Source organism: Halictus rubicundus, chromosome 1, assembly GCF_050948215.1.
Source record: "Halictus rubicundus isolate RS-2024b chromosome 1, iyHalRubi1_principal, whole genome shotgun sequence".
Taxonomy (NCBI): domain Eukaryota; kingdom Metazoa; phylum Arthropoda; class Insecta; order Hymenoptera; family Halictidae; genus Halictus; species Halictus rubicundus.
In genome coordinates this window covers 17,067,767-17,088,910 of record NC_135149.1, presented here as the reverse complement: position 1 = coordinate 17,088,910, position 21,144 = coordinate 17,067,767, and the positions used below count along the sequence as shown (strand labels likewise).

Genomic DNA, 21,144 nt, shown 5'->3' with positions numbered 1-21,144 from the left:
CTTTCGGAAAATATGCTTAGACCAAGAACAAAATTTTTTGTAACTGTCAAAGTCTTCTTTATGACGCTGTGACTGTGTCAAAAAGCAACGTAGCTAAAATTTTGAAAAAGCATCTGAAAGTAGAAACTTCAAGCTTTCAATTGATTTTTTAAAAATACCGGTACAACAATTTTTGCCGGAATTATGATCGCTTGAAGTTGACCCAATCTCTCGGGTTCGTAGAGGTGATTCTTTAATTTTTTTTTAGGAGTGTATACACTATATTATAAAATCCGCAGTCTAATAATTATATTTCTACGAAGTAACGAACCCAGATAGGATAATTAAATATATATTGACCTCCTAAATTGCCACTTAATCACACTCAATCTACAGTACTCGAGTCGCAATTGGGTCGCAATCGAATTTAAACTCTTTCATCGAGATCTCTGCACCGAGAAGAAATTCCCTGAAAGTTGCACGAGAGGCTCGAAAGAGAAACTGATGCATCGATCTTCTCGATCCCGCGAGGAAAACGTATTGCGAAGGCGTCACGGCGGAAGATCGATCTGGGATTAATGATGCATGCACGTATTCCTTCGGAGTTGTGCGAGAGTGCGTGGCGATGGGTCTTTAAAGCGATGCCTACACGACTTCCTAGTCGATAGCTCGACAAACGATCTCCGTGTCACTATACAAGTAGTGGTGGGTTTGTACGTCGCTCGAGGCGATCAAATCTGGGCCCTAAATCGTTGAAGACCTTGGTGTAAAGAACAGGCAAATCTAGATTTTGAAAACTGTTTAATCCCCACTTCAAAGAACTTCCAAGTGAAAGAGTAGAATTTTACAGAAAAATTAACTGGTTTTTACATCAAGGTTTTCAATTGCAAGAGTTTGGTGGGGAAGAATGAGAACAAAAAGATCCGATGTCTAACATTTAATAAATGCATTTATTTATTTTGTCTAAGAAAAATTCAGTTAGACTACCAACACCTTCAGATTAAAAAAAAAAATGTTTTGCGAACAAAATATTCGAAATAAATGGTAATGTACGTAGATAAGTTTCTGAATGTTTAGAATATTCTATGTTTATTGTACATACAACATTGGTTCAAATGCATTCGAACGTCTCGAAAAACCATCGCTACATCGAAGACGTCTTACAAATGCGAACGTGCCAAATGTTTCACGCTTTCCCATGGGAACAAGAGTCTGTTAATGCCAGTGCAATTTCTCCTTCTGAATAATCAATTTGCATCGATGTTAATCCAATATAAATTAAAAGGTTTTCTTCATATACACAAACCATCGAACCTTATAAATAAACGATCCCGAAATAATTTAATAAAAACGATAGTAATATTTAACATAACCGCACCTGTCACACTCTTTCGATAAGGTGAAATTCATGTAACATTTCCACGCTAAATAATTATTTCTTAAAATTGATTTCGAAGTATATTCGTGTTATGCAAAATTTTGATACGGATCCACAATTTGAAGACGCAACATCAGGGTTAATCTTGATTTCCCGGTCCCTTTATCTCATCTCGCGTCAATCACTCTCCATTTACTTTATAATTGAATTATAAGCCGAAAAACGGCTGAGATTAGGAGTCACGGAAGCCACTCAATTATCGAGGGCACCCGGTACGTGGTCAAGGGTCCATTCAAACGAATCGACCGAGATATGACGTCTCTGTTTCGAATAGCGAAGGACGACACGGTATAATTGCGTGTTTCCGTTTCAGAACACTGGGGATACCACCGGCAGGGATCGTGTCAGGCTGGATTGGGCGCCGCCATATCCAAGGTAAGGTTCAAAATCAAATGCAACCACATCTCGAAATATTTCATTTAAAATGATTAACACTTTATATCAGTGTATAGTTATGAGTATTGTTCATTTCTTTTCTCTTTTTGGCGAGGTGTACCGTAAAGATGGCCGTTTTCGCCTTCTTTTCTCGCGAAAGATCAATGTAAAATAAAAGATCAGCATTGTCGAGCCACGCTTGTGCAAATGGAAATGTCAAAATGGCGTACAGTCGAGGACCAAAATCCTGGATACGTGTACCGAAGAGCGTGCAGCAAGGACAAACGAATAGGGTAGGGCGTAATGGCGGGGGAGCGAGATTAAAATTCAGGCTTGAACTATTGAAGTCAACGAGAGAGGCCAAATACGAGCTTTCGAGTTGGTACGGTCTAACTGTGTTTATACACCCGGGGGATATAAATACGGTAACCCCACGTGTCCTGGCGGGTGCCGGGTTCTGAAAGAGTTAAGAGGCGATACGAGGGGTCGGCGAGAGCCGAATATGGCCAGGAATGTGAATTCCTACCTTACGCACCTCCGACACCGGGCATTCGTATTCGTGGTGCATGGCGAGGAGGCATAGAGGCAATCGGCGGGGCCCTCTCTCGTATACGATTGTCTTGTCGAAAGCTCGATTTTCTGACCATCGCGTCGGCGAATCCTGAGGGCTCTCTGGTTCCTCTCTCTCTCTCTCTTTCTCCGAAGGGGAAACGGGGGAGGAGGCGTCGTACAGAAACCGTAGGCGTCGGCCACCTTTTTTACTCGATTTTCACTCGAGATGCATCTCGACCTGCGCACACCTAAAGGCCGTAGGACGTTTGTTGCACCTGCACGATCTACCGTTCGATACCTTCTTCGCCGATGCTCTCTCGCCATCGCCACCACGAGACAACGCGATAAGTATCAGGGGCAATAGGTACAAATTCGAAATTGGTATGTTAGGGTTTTATTCTGGCGACGGCAAAAAAAAGAACGTACCGGTACGTGAAACGTATGAGGAATGGGTTTCGGGTACCTGGACCCGACACGGATCTTCCTGTTAGGACGAGTCAATTTTATGGCTGGGGACATGCTAGGCTTGCGAATGGGGCGAATGGTTTTCGGTGATAGATGAAAGTGTGTGTAGAAATGATTTTCAAATTGACCTTTTCAAACTTCTGCGTACAATTTCGTACATACAACATGATCACATCGCTATTGATCTGTACGACTTTTCTTAAAGTATGTATACAATCAGTATTTATTTCTCGTTTTATTTTTATTTTCCAACAAATATTATATTTGTTGTCTGTCCTACCTACCGCGGCCGGTCAATTTGACCGCACGAGATAATATAGTATTTAAATAACTGTTCTATTTTAATAGCTCTTCTAAACCTAAACTCAAAATAAATGAGCCGCCTTATTGAATGAGACGCTATCAAGTGCGTACGTTTCATGGCAAATACATCCAAACCGCAATGGTGGACAACACAGTACAATTTTGTAAATCGAGGAGAGAGTATCGAAATTATATAAAAATAAATTTGTATCGTCATTTTATGGAAGTTGTTCATCTACTAATTCATTCAGCAACAAATTGACTATTATCTGCCATTAATTGTATTAACGATAACTTTTTTTAAGGACCAGTCATTTTGACCGCGCACGGTAGGAATAGGTATACAAGAATTGGCGGTAGGTTTAGTGTTAAAAATCTCATAATTTTCTTGAAATTTAGGTCACAATTTGATTCATGAAATCAGATTTTAAGAAGAAGCGTAAAACGGGGGGGGGGGGGGCACATTATCACTCGATGCTCTATATGAGCCGTTCATTGCACAAATCGATTAACTCCATAAAACAAAAAGTTGAGAAATGCGATGAAATAATGTACATTGTTTTTTAAAATTCCGTTTATAATATAAATTTAAATAAATATTATAGAATGCATAAATACAGATGTAGATTTTATCTAACGGTATATAAAAATAATAAGAAAGAATAGCCAAAAAATAGTCGTCAGTAATGTTACAATTTTTATGTGACTGGTGGAGTTAATCGATTTGTGCAATGAACGGCTCATATATCCCAAATACATAGCCGATAAAAGTCCTAAACTAAATTAACTAAACTAACCTAAATTCTTCTATTCCTGTATGCCAAACCTTTTGTTTTTTTATGCTTTTTTAAATTTCGGGCCCAATTATCAGGATTACAACTTCTTTTCCTCCCAATCAATGTGGTTATTGCAATATTTTTACTATTTCAATCAGAAGAATCCGAAGAAAACCATAAACGTTTTCTTCAGCCAGACTTTTTGTTGATAAATCGTATTGAAGAACCATCAGATGATTCACTGTTTTCCACATCCACATTGTCATTAGTCTCACTCACCTTGACTATAACGTTATAATATTTATTTCTTTAAAACCACCGACAAATTGAAATAATTGTTTACAATAATGTAATCCCGAATACGATCTGGGAGTGATGTTGAAAAGTATACAGTAGAAGTTAAAACATACCCAATTAAACTTTATTCTTAATAATAATTAATTTGACTTCACAAGTACTTGATCCTGCGGCAATTAGATTGTCACTGACTAATTTATTTTACTTTAATTCTGATAAGACGGCACTAAAAAACTTACCGTTATCATTCAGCGCTTGCTAGTGCATTTGAGTTGCATTATTGCAATAGATTTACATTAGAGTACGGAGTTAATCGAAATGGCCTCTGAAATAAATTATTTATTATTCAATGGCCAAAAAAATTTTGTCGTGTAATGGTGTTAATCTTTATTATTCAGGAAAGTTATTATAAATGTAAAAGGTTATGATTATACCAAGTGGTTTGACACTGAAATTTAAGATTGTTCAAAAAGTGGAGTTAATCGATTTGTGCAGTGAACGGCTCATATGTACATTCGAATGACAGTTTCACCTTCTAGCAACTAGGGAGGGCCACCGCGCGAACTTCAATTCGCGGCGAGATCCGCGTTATCGCACAGCGGGACAGGTTCGATTGCCGGCAAAGAAATAGTGGGACAATTCCGCGGCCACTCAGTCGGTTATCTTGCCGTGGATGTATAATTCAGAATTGTCCGGCTATATGGCAGATGTTTAATGCATGCTCCGGACCGTGGCCGGTTTCTAGCGTTCGCGATCGGCATTCAATGTTAATACCCCACCCCCGCAACCGAAACGGTCAATCGTGACTTCGGTCCACGGCTCACGGGTCCGTGAAACGACGCGGCCGCAATGATTTTAGGCAAATTCGATTCTTACTCGCGCCCCGACTTCGATTTTTCGACCGTGCTCGTCTTTATCCGCCGTTTTCGGAGTCGCCGCGTTGTCCCAGGACACGACACAGCCACGAATCGCTCGCGAATTTTAATCGCGCGCTTAACCCCGCATGGGAACGTGCGTAACTTTTTTATGCGCCATGCTTGCGTATCATGAGAGCCTAACGGGGAAAACTGTCGTGCATTGTTTCCTGTTTGACAATTTTGTTACGGACGGCGTATTTTTGAATTAAAAGTACCATTCGTCGCGGTTCGAGCGTGTTTGCGTTATGGCGAACTGTAGAGGGTGGAGGAAATTGTAGAGGAAATTTTTGTTGAGAAAAACTACACATTTTTTTACATTAATCGATTCCTTGTTATGCCAAAAAATTATTATTTGAGGTATTCCAAGTTTCTTGCAAAATAAAATCGAATAAATTTTCATATAAAGGAATAGATAAAATTTGATTTGTTATGGGTTCTGAAATTAATATGAACAGCGGCAATATTAACACTAAACCTACCTAGCATTAACAGTATTAAGTAAACATTATCTACTAAAAATGGCAACACTACAATTTAGATTGTCCCTAATTTTCAATATAATAAATGCTTGGACAAAGAAATTTATTCCACTATTTTCCATAAATGAATATTTATAGTTTCAATAATTATAAAATATAAACCCAGTCATTTTGACCGTGGTACTACCGAGACTTCTTGTATACCTATTCCCACCGTGCGCGGTCAAAATGACTGGTCCTTAAAAAAAGTTATCGTTAATACAATTAATGGCAGATAATAGTCAATTTGTTGCTGAATGAATTAGTAGATGAACAAGTTCCATAAAATGACGATACAAATTTATTTTTGTATAATTTCAATTATATAAAAAGTACTGCGATGCTCACTCCTCGATTTAGAAAATTGTACTGCGTCGTCCACCTTGGCGGTTTGATGTATTTGCCATGAAACAGTATTATCAATCAGGCACGCGCGTAACTTCATAGCGCCCCATTCAATAAGGCAGCCATTTATTTTGATTTGACCATGCCCTATTCAGAATAGCCTTTCTTTTATATTGATTGTTTAGGTTTATAAGAGTAAATACCATATTATCTCGTGCGGTCAAATTGACCGGCCGCGGCAGGTAGGACAGGGTACATATATTTCTTGGAAAAAAAATACAACGCGAAATAAACACTGACAAATACATTGTATACATACTGTAAGAAAAGTCGTAAAAATAAATAACGATGTGATCATGTTGTATGTACGAAATTGTACGTAGAAGTTTGAAAAGATCAATCTGACCGGTGGTGGGTTTAATGTTAATCATTGAAATAATAAACTGCTGATACCTGAACTTAGGTAAGTAAATTTCTCTAGTTGTCGCGAAATATCTTCCAGTTTCTGTTTTTTTTCCCCCCATAGAAAACAAATCGAGACAGTCTGTTCGCCGATTGAATTACTAGAGGATTCCCCTCGTGCACTAAATCTCGAGGTCAGTGATTTAGGAGGCTCCCCGACGCCATTGAGTATGCAATCGACCATCGATCTTCGCGTTAAACCGCCGCTCTCGGGATCTACCTCTGTTGTGCCTGGTACCGCGCGTTATCCTTCGATCTACAAAGGATCTAGTCAAGATCGATTGATATCCGACCGATACCGATCTATACAACTCGAGCAAGCATCGATCCTCGATCGGCGGAAGCGTGTGTAGCGTATAGCTCGGGCCGAAAATAACTCTGGGGAGGTCCTCTCGTGAAATCTTAATGCTCGAACAGAATTCCAGTTTCGCGACGGCGGCGTTTTAGATCGAGGCCGATAGAGATTTATCTGTCATCGGGGCTTGATTCTTGATCGTTTCCGATCGAGAAAACTGTGGAAAGCAACAGCTATTCATAATTCGTATGATCACTGCGCCAACGTAAATCGTCGAGTCTCTTATAAAAAGATAAAATAGTGAATCTATTAGTTGACTAAGAGACTTAAAATGTAATTAAATGAAAACATTAAATGAAAGCTATATTACTGAACAGCTAAAAACGTTTTTATTGCGGGAAAGCTGTGTAAATCATCGAGCTCAAGATCTCTTAACTCCACAATTTCAGGATTTTTGACCTCGAGAGGGGCTCTCTCTCCGCCTAAATGCTTCCGTTAATTTTAGCTAAAACAGAGGTAAAACTACCCTCTTACATTCTGAGGCACTTAAAGTCGCCCCCGGGCCACTTACACAACAATACAAGTCAGAGTACAGCAGCGGCCACTTCGCTTTCACGTTATCATGCTTGAAAGGGACTCCTGCTTTTGTGATTCAGAAAAACTACTTCCTCCTGAACGGTACTTTCGATTTCCTCTTACGACGCCAGCAGCTGCCTGCTTGTCTGTCAACAGGAACCGTTTCTTGTTCGTGTAATCTCTGTTGAGCTGCCTTCGGTATGCACTTCATCGGCGAGAGCTCTCACTCGCGTGATATGGTTTCGAATATGTGCAAGGTGGTTGAGTTTCTGGATGAGTCGCAGCCAGGCGAACGTTGAAACTATCGAACGCGATTAAAAATATCACAGATGTTTGACAAGTCGTAGAAACAGGTTCCTTTCTATTGAAAATTCTTGTCTACAGTAAGAACGAAAAAGAATCTATCGGTAATGACAAACGTTAAATAAAATTATTTATCCTTGCGTCTAATTTTGCAACCCCCAGGCAACATTAATTTCAAATTCCATTTTTGCATACAGTCAAACCTGTTTTTCTGCGGTCCTTTACTATGCGATTTTTTTTTTGTGCGATTTGTTTTGTGCGATTTTTTTTATGCGGTATATGAATGCCAACGGTGTTGTAATTTAATTACAGTCAAACCTGTTTTTGTAAGGTATATAGGGACCGCATAAAAGAAGCCGCACAAAAAAATATTCAGAAACTTCATAAATAGCTATAACAAATAATTTTTTACAACAAGTTAAAGAAAATTTTTTTATGCGGTGGAGAGGGACCGCATACAAAAAAGTCTCACTTAGAAAATATGTCAAAGATTTACGAAATTGCGAGAAAGTGCTTTCCCAACAAAATAAATAATTGAATCACACATGGAAACATTTAAGAAAAATTCAATTTCTCATTTTAAACATGGAGAAATTTTCAAAATGCACATGATTCAGTACTACTCGTCGTAGTCCAAAACGCGCATATTCTTGTGATGAGAACGTTACAAGGGTATTATAATGCCAATACCGTTGGCTTTCACAAATAAATCGCATAGAAAAGGATCGCACAAAAACAGGTTTGACTGTATTTATTTTGTTTGGAAAGCACTTTCTCGCTATTTCGCAAATGTTCGACATATTTTCTAAGTGCGACTTTTTTTTATTCGGTCCCTATCTGCCGCACAAAAACAGGTTTGACTGTATCTTTACTCGATTTACTTGACAGTGTTGCTTCTGGTAAATCGAAAATCGATGTTTCTATTTTGATTACTTTCACATTTCTACGAAGAGCAGCACATATTTCGTTTTTAATTCGCCAAGTACAGCCGTGATTCGCCGGCTATTTCTCGTGCACGTTCGTCGACTTCTTCAGAAGCTACTGAAGTCATCGGAGAAGTTATTGGCCACCCCAATACCGCGCATATAGAAACGGCCGATGGCATAAATTTCAGCATGCCCCCATACATATTTGAGCAACCGGTTATATTTCAATCTCGTATGGCCGTTTCCTCCGCCTCGCGATCGGCGCCGGAATACAACTCATGCCCGGTCGTGTTTCGTGTAGACGGACCGGTGCCCCGGCCGCCATTGTCTTGGTTGCAAATTTTTCCCGTGTAGAAGCATCGAGGCAACGCTACCCTGTAGGGGGTACATCGTGTCGGTTCCTCCTGTTGCGCACGTTCCAGACCGATTCTGTGTCCGACCGTGTTGTACGAGTCCGCTCGACAAATGCACGTATTTGCTTGGCTACCGATTCGCTAATATCCCCCGTGTAGAAGCTGTTGGCGAGGGGTTGCAAAATTGCCCGGACACACGGTCGAATCCTCCTTGCCTCTCGTACAGGGAACAAACTTTTCTCAGTTTTACCAATTTCTAATTTTTCGGAAGCTTTGGTACTTCTTCCAACACACACGTAGCATGCATCCGATATAATTGTCGGGCTGAGAATTAATATTGTTCCTCGAATCTTGAATTTATTTACGGGCACCGTTAATTCATGTAGAATTCCATTCTTTACTGGAAGATGGCAGTACAATGTTTACTCGATATTTGTCCAAAACATGGGTCTAGCCAGGGACATATATCGGCTAGGAGATACTATTCTTTGATCCACGCCGAATGTAGAAAAGGACAGCGAAGGAATAGAGGCCTCGGTTCGCGGCCCACGGGGTATACCCCGCGGTGGTGGGGATACTTCTGGGACTTTTATCGGCTAGGCATTTGAGACATATATCGAGTAAGCACTGTATATTGTTTGGTCACTAAAAACGTGTGTAAGTCCGCCTTACGCTCTCTTGTTTTGAACCTTTTTATCTAAAATTGTAAAGGGATGTATCTATTGAAGATTTCACTGTTTGCTGACACACATTCCCCCCTTTATCTACAGGGTGTCTCGTAACTGGTGGTACAACCGAGCAAGGGGTGATTCTACATGAAAAACTGAGTCGAAAATATAGAATAAAATTTTTTGATACACAGCTTTGTTTTCGAGAAAAATGAGTTTGAAAATTTGTCTAGTGCGCGTGCACTCTGTATATATGTAGATCATTCCTTTAAGTCCAATTCCTAAAGCCAAAATAAACAAAAATAGATAAACTATTCCAATAAAATGATCAACAATACTTTAAAAATTTAACACTAGAACTACCGAATAATAAATACAATTGACGTATATTGCGTTGTAATAATGACAAGACTATATCTATTCAAACCTCGTACCATTTTTATTCTAACATGAGCTTCAATAAAGAAGTTATAATTTCAATAAGTGTGAGAGAAAAAATTAGAAACCAGTAATTTTGACTGGTTCGGTAGTTTTCGTGTTGAATATATTACAATGTATACAGTTCAACGAGCATTGCCGAGATTTATCGATCCTTACCGAGTGAACCTCTGAATTGGTGGTATTATCTCATCTTTTTCTGAAAGTAGTTTCCTTGTCAGAGCGTCGCCTCTTATTATAGCTAGTCGTCGTCGCTACCGTTTTCGGCGCAGCAGAGACACAATCAGTCATGAGGTTCCGGTCGAAACGAGTGACCGAGGATGATTCCGGGGACCCAGAGGGGCCCGGATGGCGCCGGAACACGGTAGTCACGGTTATTGCACCCGTGTGCATCGGGCCATTGGGCGTGCACGTGACTCGGTCGCACGTTTGACATTGTTGGCCGACGAGGAGGATCCATTGTTCGCTCACCGTGCGAATCGGCCCGTGGATCGGCGCAGCCAGAGCCGGCCTACAAATAATAACTTTGCTGCGCGAGCATGTACAAAAGCGGCCCCTAAAATGCACCGGACTGGCGCCACGCTTTGCCCTCTGCAACGCTCTGCGGCGCATACTATACGGAACCGCATTCTGTCTCGTTCGATGCGCTGACGTAACCGAGATGTTTCCCAGATAGCGTCAGTAAGTTTCTGTCATAGATACTCCACCGTCTGCCCCGCCAGGAAATTAATGGCTCATGCTCGAGCCTGCACACGTGTTTGCCGCGAAACAATGTTGACATATGCAGAACACGATGTTACCCGGAATTTTTATTTCCTCGGATATAGTAGACTCGGACGCGTACTATCCTCCGATCCAGTGCACTCGGGCACACGTGTTTATCTGCAAGCCTGAGAACGCGCGCTGAAAAGTTTCGCTCTTCCTTTTGCAGCGATTCTGTGATACTGATTTCAACCCCTTGCGCCACGATTTACTTTGTGGTTATAATGATTGGAGATTCATCGTTCAGAATTTAATAGAAAGAAAAATTTATTGTACGCCTATATATTCTCTAATCGAACTTCGAACTTAATAATAACGTACAAAACTGACATTAGTTATTATTATTAACATTTACTGAAACATAGTGAAGGCTATTCAAGAGTATAATAATTAATGTACTACGAAGAGTATAGTATAGAGAATAGTATAGACAATAATTTTATTTTTTGAAAATATTACATTAATACAAGTTGTTTAATTACTGCTTTGCATAAGCGCTCGGGAATAAAAAATGGCCACGTTAGCGAGCTAAATATTAATTTCCGTTTCTTTGTTGCACAGAAACGGATCTAATTGTAGAAATCTGCGCAGTAATAGTCGTAGACCGCAAGAAGGAAGCACCTAATGCAAATGCAGTGACTCAACAGCATAAAGTCGGAGATCCGGCAGAATTACAGTGCAAAGCGTGTCGTTTATAACACGACGGCGCTTACAACTATCGTCCGCATGGTTCCTAATGGAGCAAAGATTACTTATCGTGGCGGGGGGGGGGGGCACAGTGAAAATGCATTCCTATTATTCTTCTTAGACCATAAGTTATCCTCGACGCTCGTGCGCGAACCATGCTGCGGCCATTTCAGTGATTGCTCTTATTTGCTAAATGCATGAGCGAAATTTCTACTTTCATGAATTATTCTAGTTCACTCGCGATTGGTACTATTAGTTTACATTACTCGACTATTTAGGATTTATTCTCACAGAAAATAAAGCAACAATTGAACAAATTCATAAATAAATTGACCAAAAATGTTTATATTATCAAAAAGTTTGGTTTCTCATAAATTTCCGATTTCATATTGTACGCTAACTTGATGCATGTAAACTTACAAAAAATTAATATTCTGAATCACTTTACGATATCAGAGGAGTACATATACAAAATTTTTAAAGAAATTAGAATAAATCGTGTTAACGGTTAAAGAAGCGAGCCTAGGAATCTGTTTTGCGTATCACTACCGACCGAATTATACTGGTACCATATTCCGAATGGCAACGCGAAAAATTCCCAGTTTCGAGCGGCAGCGATGCCCTTTGTCGCGTCGACGTCTCGCACTCATGTTCGTAACGCGTACATACGCGTAATCCCGGCGCAGAAAGAGATAGTCCCGGGGGAAGGGAAAAAGGGCACTCGCGACACGGCAGCGGCGAACAGCAACAGCAACAGCAAACCAGGAGAAGTCTCAGGTGGCCATTTAAGGCACGGACATTTCGTTCTGTCACCGTGTTCCGTGTTCAGCGTCGGGCAGCGTTGCGAGGAGGCCACCTACGCGCCGGTGGTCCTCCTCCCTTAGCGGTCGCATTGTTTTATAAACGGCCGCCATTTCTCATGATAAGCAGAGTAAAACGAAACTAGACACGGACCTTTCGCCGGAACCGAACCAGGGAATCCGGTCGGTGCCGTCACATTTTCGCGTCCCGCCCTCTCTCTCGGTCTGTGTCCCACTTCGAGAAAAAGATTCCTCTTTGCTTTTCTCCTCTTGCTATCTCTACGGTGTTCCCCTCTTTCTTTTTATCATGTTCTGCAAATAGTCGCTACGTGCAAGCCGACTGCACCTAATATGGAACGTCTGACTTTAAAAGCTTCGCTGAAATAAAGACGTGCTCCGTTTTGAATGAGACTGGCATCAAATCACGAGAAAATTCATATATTAGGGGTACCCATAAGTAATCAATCATTTTGCCTTTAGTTCTGTAACGATCGTTGAAGAGGAAACACGTATTCCTTTACAATTTTCGGTAAAGCAGCCTGTGTTCAAAATATTCTAAAAAGTACAATTTTTTTACAACCCTGTAATAAAACGGCGGCGTCCGTACCTTCCGAGGATCATATTCGTCATTGCATACTTTTTCATTTTCATGCGGGATTTAACGCAACGGTAACAACAAAGAAAATTTGCGATGTTTATGCAGATGTATTGAAGATCAACAAGTGTCAATGTTGGTTCAGAAGGTTTGCTGCTGGTGATTATGATCTCTCTGACAGGCCTCGAAGTGGACGACCAGTTGCATTTGATAATGACACCCTAAAATCTCTAGTGGAAGCTGATCCAAAATTAAGTATACAAGAATTACCGAGAAGCCTTGGGTCCACATGGTCAACTATACAAAGGCACCTACACGAAATGGGAAAGGCATATAGGCAAGGAATATGGGTACCGCATCAATTATCTGAGACCAACAAGAATATTAGTCAATCAATTTGCACTTCATTGCTATAATGAAAAATGGGTTCTTTATGATAACATAAAGCGTTCCAAGCAATGGCTTTCTACAAATCAAACCGCAATATCAACCCCTAAACCTAGCTTATCATTTAGAAAGATGTTACTGTGCATTTGATGGGTCTGTCGTGGCATAATTCACTTCGAGTTGTTGAAACCTGGAGAAACAGTCACTGCTAAGTTGTATTGTCAGCAATTACAACGGCTGTATTCAGAACTATTGAAAAGGTGGGCATCTTTAGTCTACAGAAAAGGTGTAATACTGCAAATTGACAATGCCCGGCCCCATACAGCGAAACTCACTCAGGAAAAGTGACTATTAGGAGACTATTATCTTTTCATATCTCTGGAGCATTATTTGAGTAATAAAACATTCATTTCTTTAGAAGATGTAAGGAGGCACCTTGAGTCATATTTTGCTTCACGAACCCTGGATTTCTATAAGAGGGGGATTGAAAATGTGCAGGAAAGATGGAAAACTGACCTTGATAATGATGGATGATTATATAATAAATTAAGAAATAAAAACCTGAATTTACGACAAAGTTTGTTTTAGATTTCAAAATAATTGGTTACTTATGGACCCCCCTAATATTTGCATATGTTAACTATGTTCGCAAGCACACAATTTCAGTTACCAATGAGTTGCAAAGAAATTGTAATCACTGGAATCTTAAATGCAACGGGGCTAATAGGATAATTCGAAAAGCAGAGGTACCGAAACAGAAACGTGTCTCTGAGCCAACTTTTACAAAGCCCTCGGGATTGGATCAATTGCCGACTATCAATTTCAGCCCCAGAGAGCTGTGTACTTTCTGGGCACTGTAATTTCGCATACACGCCAGAAGTATCGTTATTAAACAATTTAGAAGATCCGGGGTTCCGTTGCTGGCTGCATCTGAACAAGGACCCGCAGCACTTCGAACTACCAATCATCTCGAGGTGGACGGTAACTCTCCCATCTTCACCATCAGGCTCTCCTCCGTTTCCGTGCATCTCGTTCCTTGTTCGATCCGCGGAATTCCCCGTGTTGTATTCTATTCTATGCAGCGCGTGGGCGTCGGACTGCATCGGCGCGTAGGTGCACCGGCGAGAGAACGCGCCGACATTGTCCCGCGATTAACACTTTGATCCCGGTGATATTTAAGCGGGGCCTTGAGTGGTGGCGACCCCTTCTGTCAGGGGTCAACGCAGCTGCCAGCAACAGGGGTCGCGAACGGCCGATTCTATACGAGATACCGCGACTAACTAGAGATTTGCACACAGGTCTAGTGTTTCAGCGAATTTTTCACCGGCGGGCCACGTGCTGTTCAACTCCGAGTGGATCCTCGAGATTCGATCCAGGACGTAGCTGCTATGTCCTGGCCACGTGTTCTGATTTTTCGAATCCTTCCAGTTGCTTTCCACTTGTGTTCCTACTTGTACGGCTACACGAGACACAACGCTGCGCGGAATAAAAATATTTTGGTCATCGAACCAGGACCAAACGGTTAAGTGTGTTTCATCGAATGGCCCTAATCAAAAATCGAACAGAGACGCTCAGGCTCGGTGAATCAGTCAGGCTGTTAGCTCATTGTAACTTTGCGAAAAAAAAATCGTAGAACAATCTGCCTAGGCTCATTTTTTCGGTACTCTATTTTCATCGGCCTAAATCGGACATTCCTCAAAAATATTTTTGTCTTGGAACAAGAGCGAAAAGCATGAAATGGCACGAACACATCGCAAAGTATGTTTTCCATTTTATTATCGAGCCAGGTAGCTCGAAATTCTAATTGTATTTCTGCCCGGGATACTCGTCGCCCGATCTCATTCATATTGCATGATATAATCGTGCGTCGTGTCTCGAATGGCTTGAGCTTCTTACCACCATTCACGCGGAACCGTTGATTAATATGTACGCGGGACATAATCTTTACTACTGTTGCACCGCCGTTAGATAAGACTGTGGGAGTCTTACCGTTACATCGTGTAAAACATAAAGACATCGCGTGCTAGCCAGCCGGCTTTACAAGCTCTCAACGTCGGTAAATACTCTGCTAACGAGGCCCGCCACGGTCGCCAGCCTCTCGATGGAATATTAAGTTTCAATAAACGACAGTAACAATTTAATGACGCGCCCGACCTAACGCGGGATAATTATCGCTTTGATCGATGAGCTGTCAAGGAAGGTCTGTTTCAGACTTTAGTGAAATAATGAAAACAAGATTTTGTATAAAGATCCACAGTTCTCTTAGTCGCTGGAATTAAACAAAACAAAATGAAGCAGCGGTAAAATCGTTCACGATGCTGACTTCTAGATAACCATATGCGCCGTGAATGCATAAAAACCGCAGTCTATTTATAATGCAATACATGAAACCAACGAACTCGATATGGCATGCCGATTTTTCGTGGCCGCAGGCGTCTCACCGAGGAAACGGACCCACCCACGAAAGTTTTTCTATAATTCGCTAGATAATGACGAAGATAAGGAGACGGCCCGCGCGCAAACCAGAGATACGATAAATCAGCGGTCAGCATGTATGCTGTGGCTGCACATTTATTCGCTCGCGCGTGCGTCGTACATTGCTCCACGCATGTTAAATTTTGCGGAGGCCTCCGCGATAGAAGCTTGCTACGATCTCGACGAGTTTGCTGCAAAATCGCCAATCGAAATCTAAACTGCGCGATCGATAAGATTTTAATCTTATGGATTGAATAAAATTTCACTGCCTCTGCCACCAGTTCTTTTAGAACGCGATAAGCAGAGATGCATATTGTTTTTAACATCAGAAATTGACACGTTCTTCGTTCCTCAATTTTAGAGAAATTTTATAAATACAATCGTTGATTTTATTAGGTTGTCCGGAAAGTTCTTTTCGCGCTTGTTGATTCGTAAATATGATTGGAATTGTATCATATTTGGTATCATTTTCATTAGAAAAATGCCACGAATATGTTTGTGAAAGTCCCATAAAAAATAACGAAAAATCAAGAGCTTTTGCTATTAGTTTAGTATTATTAGATATTTGAGACATATATCGAGCAAAGACTGTATTATTTGTTCATTTCTCTAAAAAACTTTCTTCGCGATAGAAAATTTACATTAGTTAATGAAATAAAAGAAGGGCCTCGAAGAATATTTTAACATTAAGCTAAGGGAATTTTGGAAAAGTGGCATTATGAGGCTTCCGGATCGACGGTAAAAGGTGGTAGAACAGAACGGATCAGATATTATTCAAGAATAGTAAACAGAACGCAATATATTTTATACTTAAGAGCCAAGGGTAGTGACGTAACTTTTACCGAGTCAGCCGGTCGGTAACTGTTGTATAATTTCCGTTCACAGCCTTCAGCCACTGACCTAAGATCCGTCTTGGTCTTGATCCGACGGGTCTTAAGGCTGTGACTAAACTTGTGACATTTTTTGCTCTGTATTATCGATATTATGAATTCTGACGCCAGAAACGTGCTTCAAGTTTTTTGCTTTATTTCGCAGAGAATCAAGAGAAAATGTAGCTCAATTTGTAGCTGGAGATATTTTCTAGCGCGCTATATTTCATCCAGAAAACTCATCCAATGGCATAAAAATGCTTGGATTCCACGACATGCACATCGTCAATTTTTGGCCTACTTCTAACGCTTATATTACCAAATATCTGCATAATTTCGTCAGCTCATGACCAGCACGCGCTAGATTGAACCTTCCTCTTTCGAATGAGCCCTTTCCCAGCGAAAAATGTTCTCACATAAGGACGAAAAGTTGAGACACGTAAAACCATTTTTCGTCTATTTTTGTCGGTAACGTGGTCAGTCTACCTTATCGCGAATCTACGGAGAAGAACTTTCCGGACAACCTAATATTTTTACCGTTACAAATTCAAATGAATTTACTCAATTGTTTCCCACCATTATGATTTTAGAGTAATCGTGAAACAAACATTGAAATAAAGCATTTCAAATCGTTGCAAAACAACTACGAAGGTATAACACTTTCCTTGGAACGCACGTTACGCAAAGCGAAGCCTGAAGCGTTATTTAAAGCTTTGTTCGAGGAACACCGCGAATTAGGACAATCAAAAACTAATAAATTTCAAGCGTGTACCCGCGGATCAACTTGAGCAACGTGTCGTAACATCGCGGCTGGGTGATAAAACGACGCACTTGGATCGAACACACGGTCGTCGATGCTCGATACTGTATAGTACTTAATCGGTGCATGAGCCACTCGAGTGCCACTTGAAATCATCGACATACCTATCGCGGTTGAACCTTCCTATCGGTTGTTCCCATGCATGGAACATGAAACTTTCACGCAGGCTTTGCCCGTCCGACGCATGCACGCCTATACTACTTGCGACGGTCTAGCGCAAACGAATGTGAAAAATGTTAAACAGGAAATAAATTATTGCTGGGTCAGAAATTATGGGATGCCCGAGGAATGCCTGCATTTATGGCGAACATAAATGACTGGTACACGATGGACAAGAAATTGTAACCGGAATTAATAGAATTCTTACTTTGTTTTTACTTTCCGAGATTCCTTGTTGGAAGAAGTAATATATAAAATAGCCAATTGAAATAATTCTCATAAAATATTTTGTTATATGATCGTTGAAATTGTAGAAGTGATTTCATAGGAAATTAATAAGTAAATTCATTTATTCGCGCTAATGCTACAATTAAAATTCACAAATATATTTTTGTCCCTTTTAAAGAACATTAAAATTGTATAATTTCATTTGTTTTTATGTACTCTTAAAGTTTGATATCTTCTTTTATGCAAACTGAAGGCAGGTAAAAATTTGAAAATTTTATTAGCTTTCAGCTAACAGAAAATTCCTTGGGGTCAGAATAAACTAAAAGTGTTGTTAATTTTAGCTGTCGAGTGTGATTTTACAGATGCAACATGAGTATATTTATTTGCATTATGAAAATTCTTGAATTAGTTGTTCCAATTTTGCGTGACTTTTGCTTGACATTTACTGCGTGTTAAGTAATTATTCACGACACTTTCATTTGCTTTCCCCGTAATCTAAACAATTTCATTCGTCCTGAATTGATGAGTTACTAGTGCTAAGTATCAGGGATAGTCAAATAAATCCCCCTGATAAAGACGGTTAACTAAAGTGCTTTACGTCGTTAGTTATTTGACAACGACTAATCCCCTTAATGGCACACCTTTCTATTTGTTTCAGAACGGTGAGAGGCTCTTCATCGGAGCACCAGGCAGTTGGTACTGGCAAGGTAAGGCTCTTTCCCTATTCACAGTCTTTGTTAAATCTGTGTCACCGTTTTGCAATCAAAATTGCCTTACAAAGACGTCCCGCGTGATGTCACTTATAAATATTTATATACCGGTACGATTTACAATTAATTAAATAGCCAACGATCTGACAAATTCAATTCTTCTATCGAGTCGTTTCAAATATTTCTAATAAGACAGAATTTAAAATTTATTGTCACTTTATACTAAGACATTTCTCTTAATTACAAGGCAACATACGAAATTCAATTAATCGTTTATTATTCCAGAATAGAGTGAAACTCACCATTCTTTTATTGAATGTCTTATCAAATAAATTCATTTTGATTTCCAACCAGAGAGCATTAAACAAAACTAAATGCTATTTTTGACAGTACAATAGAACAGAATAAATCATGTCCCAAACATGTACTTTAGGAATACGAAAATTAAAGAATTAATTCAAATGAAACGTTTAAATATTATGTACATAGTATGTACATAGTACATGGGTAAAACAATGAATTATTCGCAGCACCAATTGTCAGCACTAAAAGTGAAAACTTTTACAAATATACAATGGTAAAATTGTTCACTTGTCGATTGAAAAGAATCAACGAAATTTGCAATTACTTCTAATTCCGATTGTACTTGAAGATACTGTCGCTGATCTTTAAGCACGAGGGGTTAACGCTAATTAGATAACCGCACCAATAATCAAAATTACAATTAGAGAAGGTTTCTAAATTCTGACCCAAAAATAATTGGCTTATTCTAAAAGACTCGATCGAATCGCCTCGGATCTATCCCCCCGAAACTAATTGGACGGCGTAAAATCACTTTCTATACTAATCAAAGACACGGAAGTTCGAGCTTTGGTAACGCCTGGGCGATGGGAACGACTTCCGGTTCACCCGAGCTCTCCGTGAACTGTTAGAGCGACTTTTGAGGAGACGTTCGTTAAACAATTACAGGTCAGATATACTCGATCAGCACCGCTATGAGGTTGAAGTTCGTAGAGACGATGTTGTTCACACCCGAAGCAGATGCATCAGGTACCGCGTTAATTTGCAGGCGATCCTAATCGGAACGACGACTATCAACGCCGTCGTGCAAAACCAGCCCCCCCCCCCAGCCCTTAAACCTCTAATCAACTTTCAGTCTCGGACCTCATTAACAAATTGTTGCTTGATGCTCCGAACACAGTTGTTTCCGTCGACGTTCGCGAAAGATGATGTTCCTTTCTGATTTCAAGAATTCGTGACAAACTGATTTTCAAATTACTTGGAACTATTAACGATGATTAGTTGACTGCGGACTCTATGCATTTCTACAAAAGAAAATGAATCGATGAAACACAAAACTGTATGAGCATTACGTGAATTTAATTGTTTTTTGATTTAGTAAGATTGTTAAAAGTACATTTTCATCTAACTTGGGTTTGTTACAATTCACTTAGCAAATTTTTATTGTGCACCATGTTCTCATAAACGCATAAAATCCATAGTCGAGGTATGACTGATATAAACAAACATAACTGTGCCTGACAACGAATATAATTTCGTACTATATGAATAAATTAGAAGAGATATTTAACCTTAGAGAAGAGATAATAAGATGTCGATAGAAAATCAGTTTTCCACGAGGAAGAAGATCCTCGCAGACCGTCGGTGAACGTCGACGCCGTTCGAAACTATTTGAAAGGAGCAGCAGTACGTAATCGCAATCTCCGAGCGTTTACACATGCTTGGCAGTGGCCCCAATTAATTTCCATTAATTACTAGGTCATACGGCTTCTTCCACTTGTTTCACCCGCGATTAACACGATGCCTGTGATTAATAATTCTCGGTACGAACCGCGCGGCGAACTGTCACGCCCATGAGTGTCGCGTTCGAACGAAACGAAACGGACGGACGCTTTGCACCGTTTCGGTATAGTAATTAGCATAAGGCAATCCTGCGCGCGTGACAGTTTCAGGCCTCTCGTACGCCCCTCAGCCCCTCCCCCACGCACACAGTGATTAATATCCGATTGAAGATTAATGCACCGTGTGGCATTAGTACTTATTAATTACTGCCAGGTGAGTCGAGGGTGGCGATAATTTAACAGGTGCAGGCTCGCTTTCCACAGCTTCGCGCGGCAGCCAGAGTAATGCGAAGCTCAGCTAAATTAATAAATAATAATAATAATAATAATAATAATAATAATAATAATAATATGTATTTAATCGACTTGAAAGTCCACCTGACACTGCTGCTATATAGTTGACAGTATGCCTGACGATAGCGAAACAGAATAATACCTCAGTCGTCATTCATAAAAACTGTGCTTAGAAGCTAGATTAATAATAATGTTAAACGGCTTACGATTTACCAGCGTGTCATTTCCACGCGTTTTCTGACTGCGATTGCCATTCTCGTTTTACGTAGGATTGTCGACGATGGATTCCAACTTGTGGGATGTCCTACTTTTCGAAACTTGGAAATTGCAATTTTTAGTATTAGATTGCAAATCTTATGAATTTATCGACCAAACGCGGTTATGGAGTATTGAAAATATTTTCATAAATATTTACTTAAGTTTCTCGTTCACTCGAGGCTGTTAAAAATATTATTTACGGAACGTGTAGAAACAGAAAAGAAGAAATAGATCTGATAGATTTCTGTAATA

At 40.1% G+C, this 21,144-nt stretch overlaps 1 protein-coding gene across 2 annotated transcripts in view; it reads left to right on the top strand.

The window, feature by feature from the left end:
* The window catches only part of If (integrin subunit alpha inflated), a 97,126-nt gene that overhangs the window by 66,483 nt on the left and 9,499 nt on the right, over positions 1 to 21,144 (top strand). The window contains exons 5-7 of one of the 2 annotated variants that reach the window (XM_076790497.1): positions 1,731 to 1,792; positions 18,427 to 18,475; positions 19,448 to 19,528. In XM_076790497.1, the coding sequence (XP_076646612.1) occupies positions 1,731 to 1,792; positions 18,427 to 18,475; positions 19,448 to 19,528 (192 nt within the window). The remainder of the gene's footprint in view (positions 1 to 1,730; positions 1,793 to 18,426; positions 18,476 to 19,447; positions 19,529 to 21,144) is intronic. The other variant, XM_076790504.1, reaches the window with a different exon arrangement.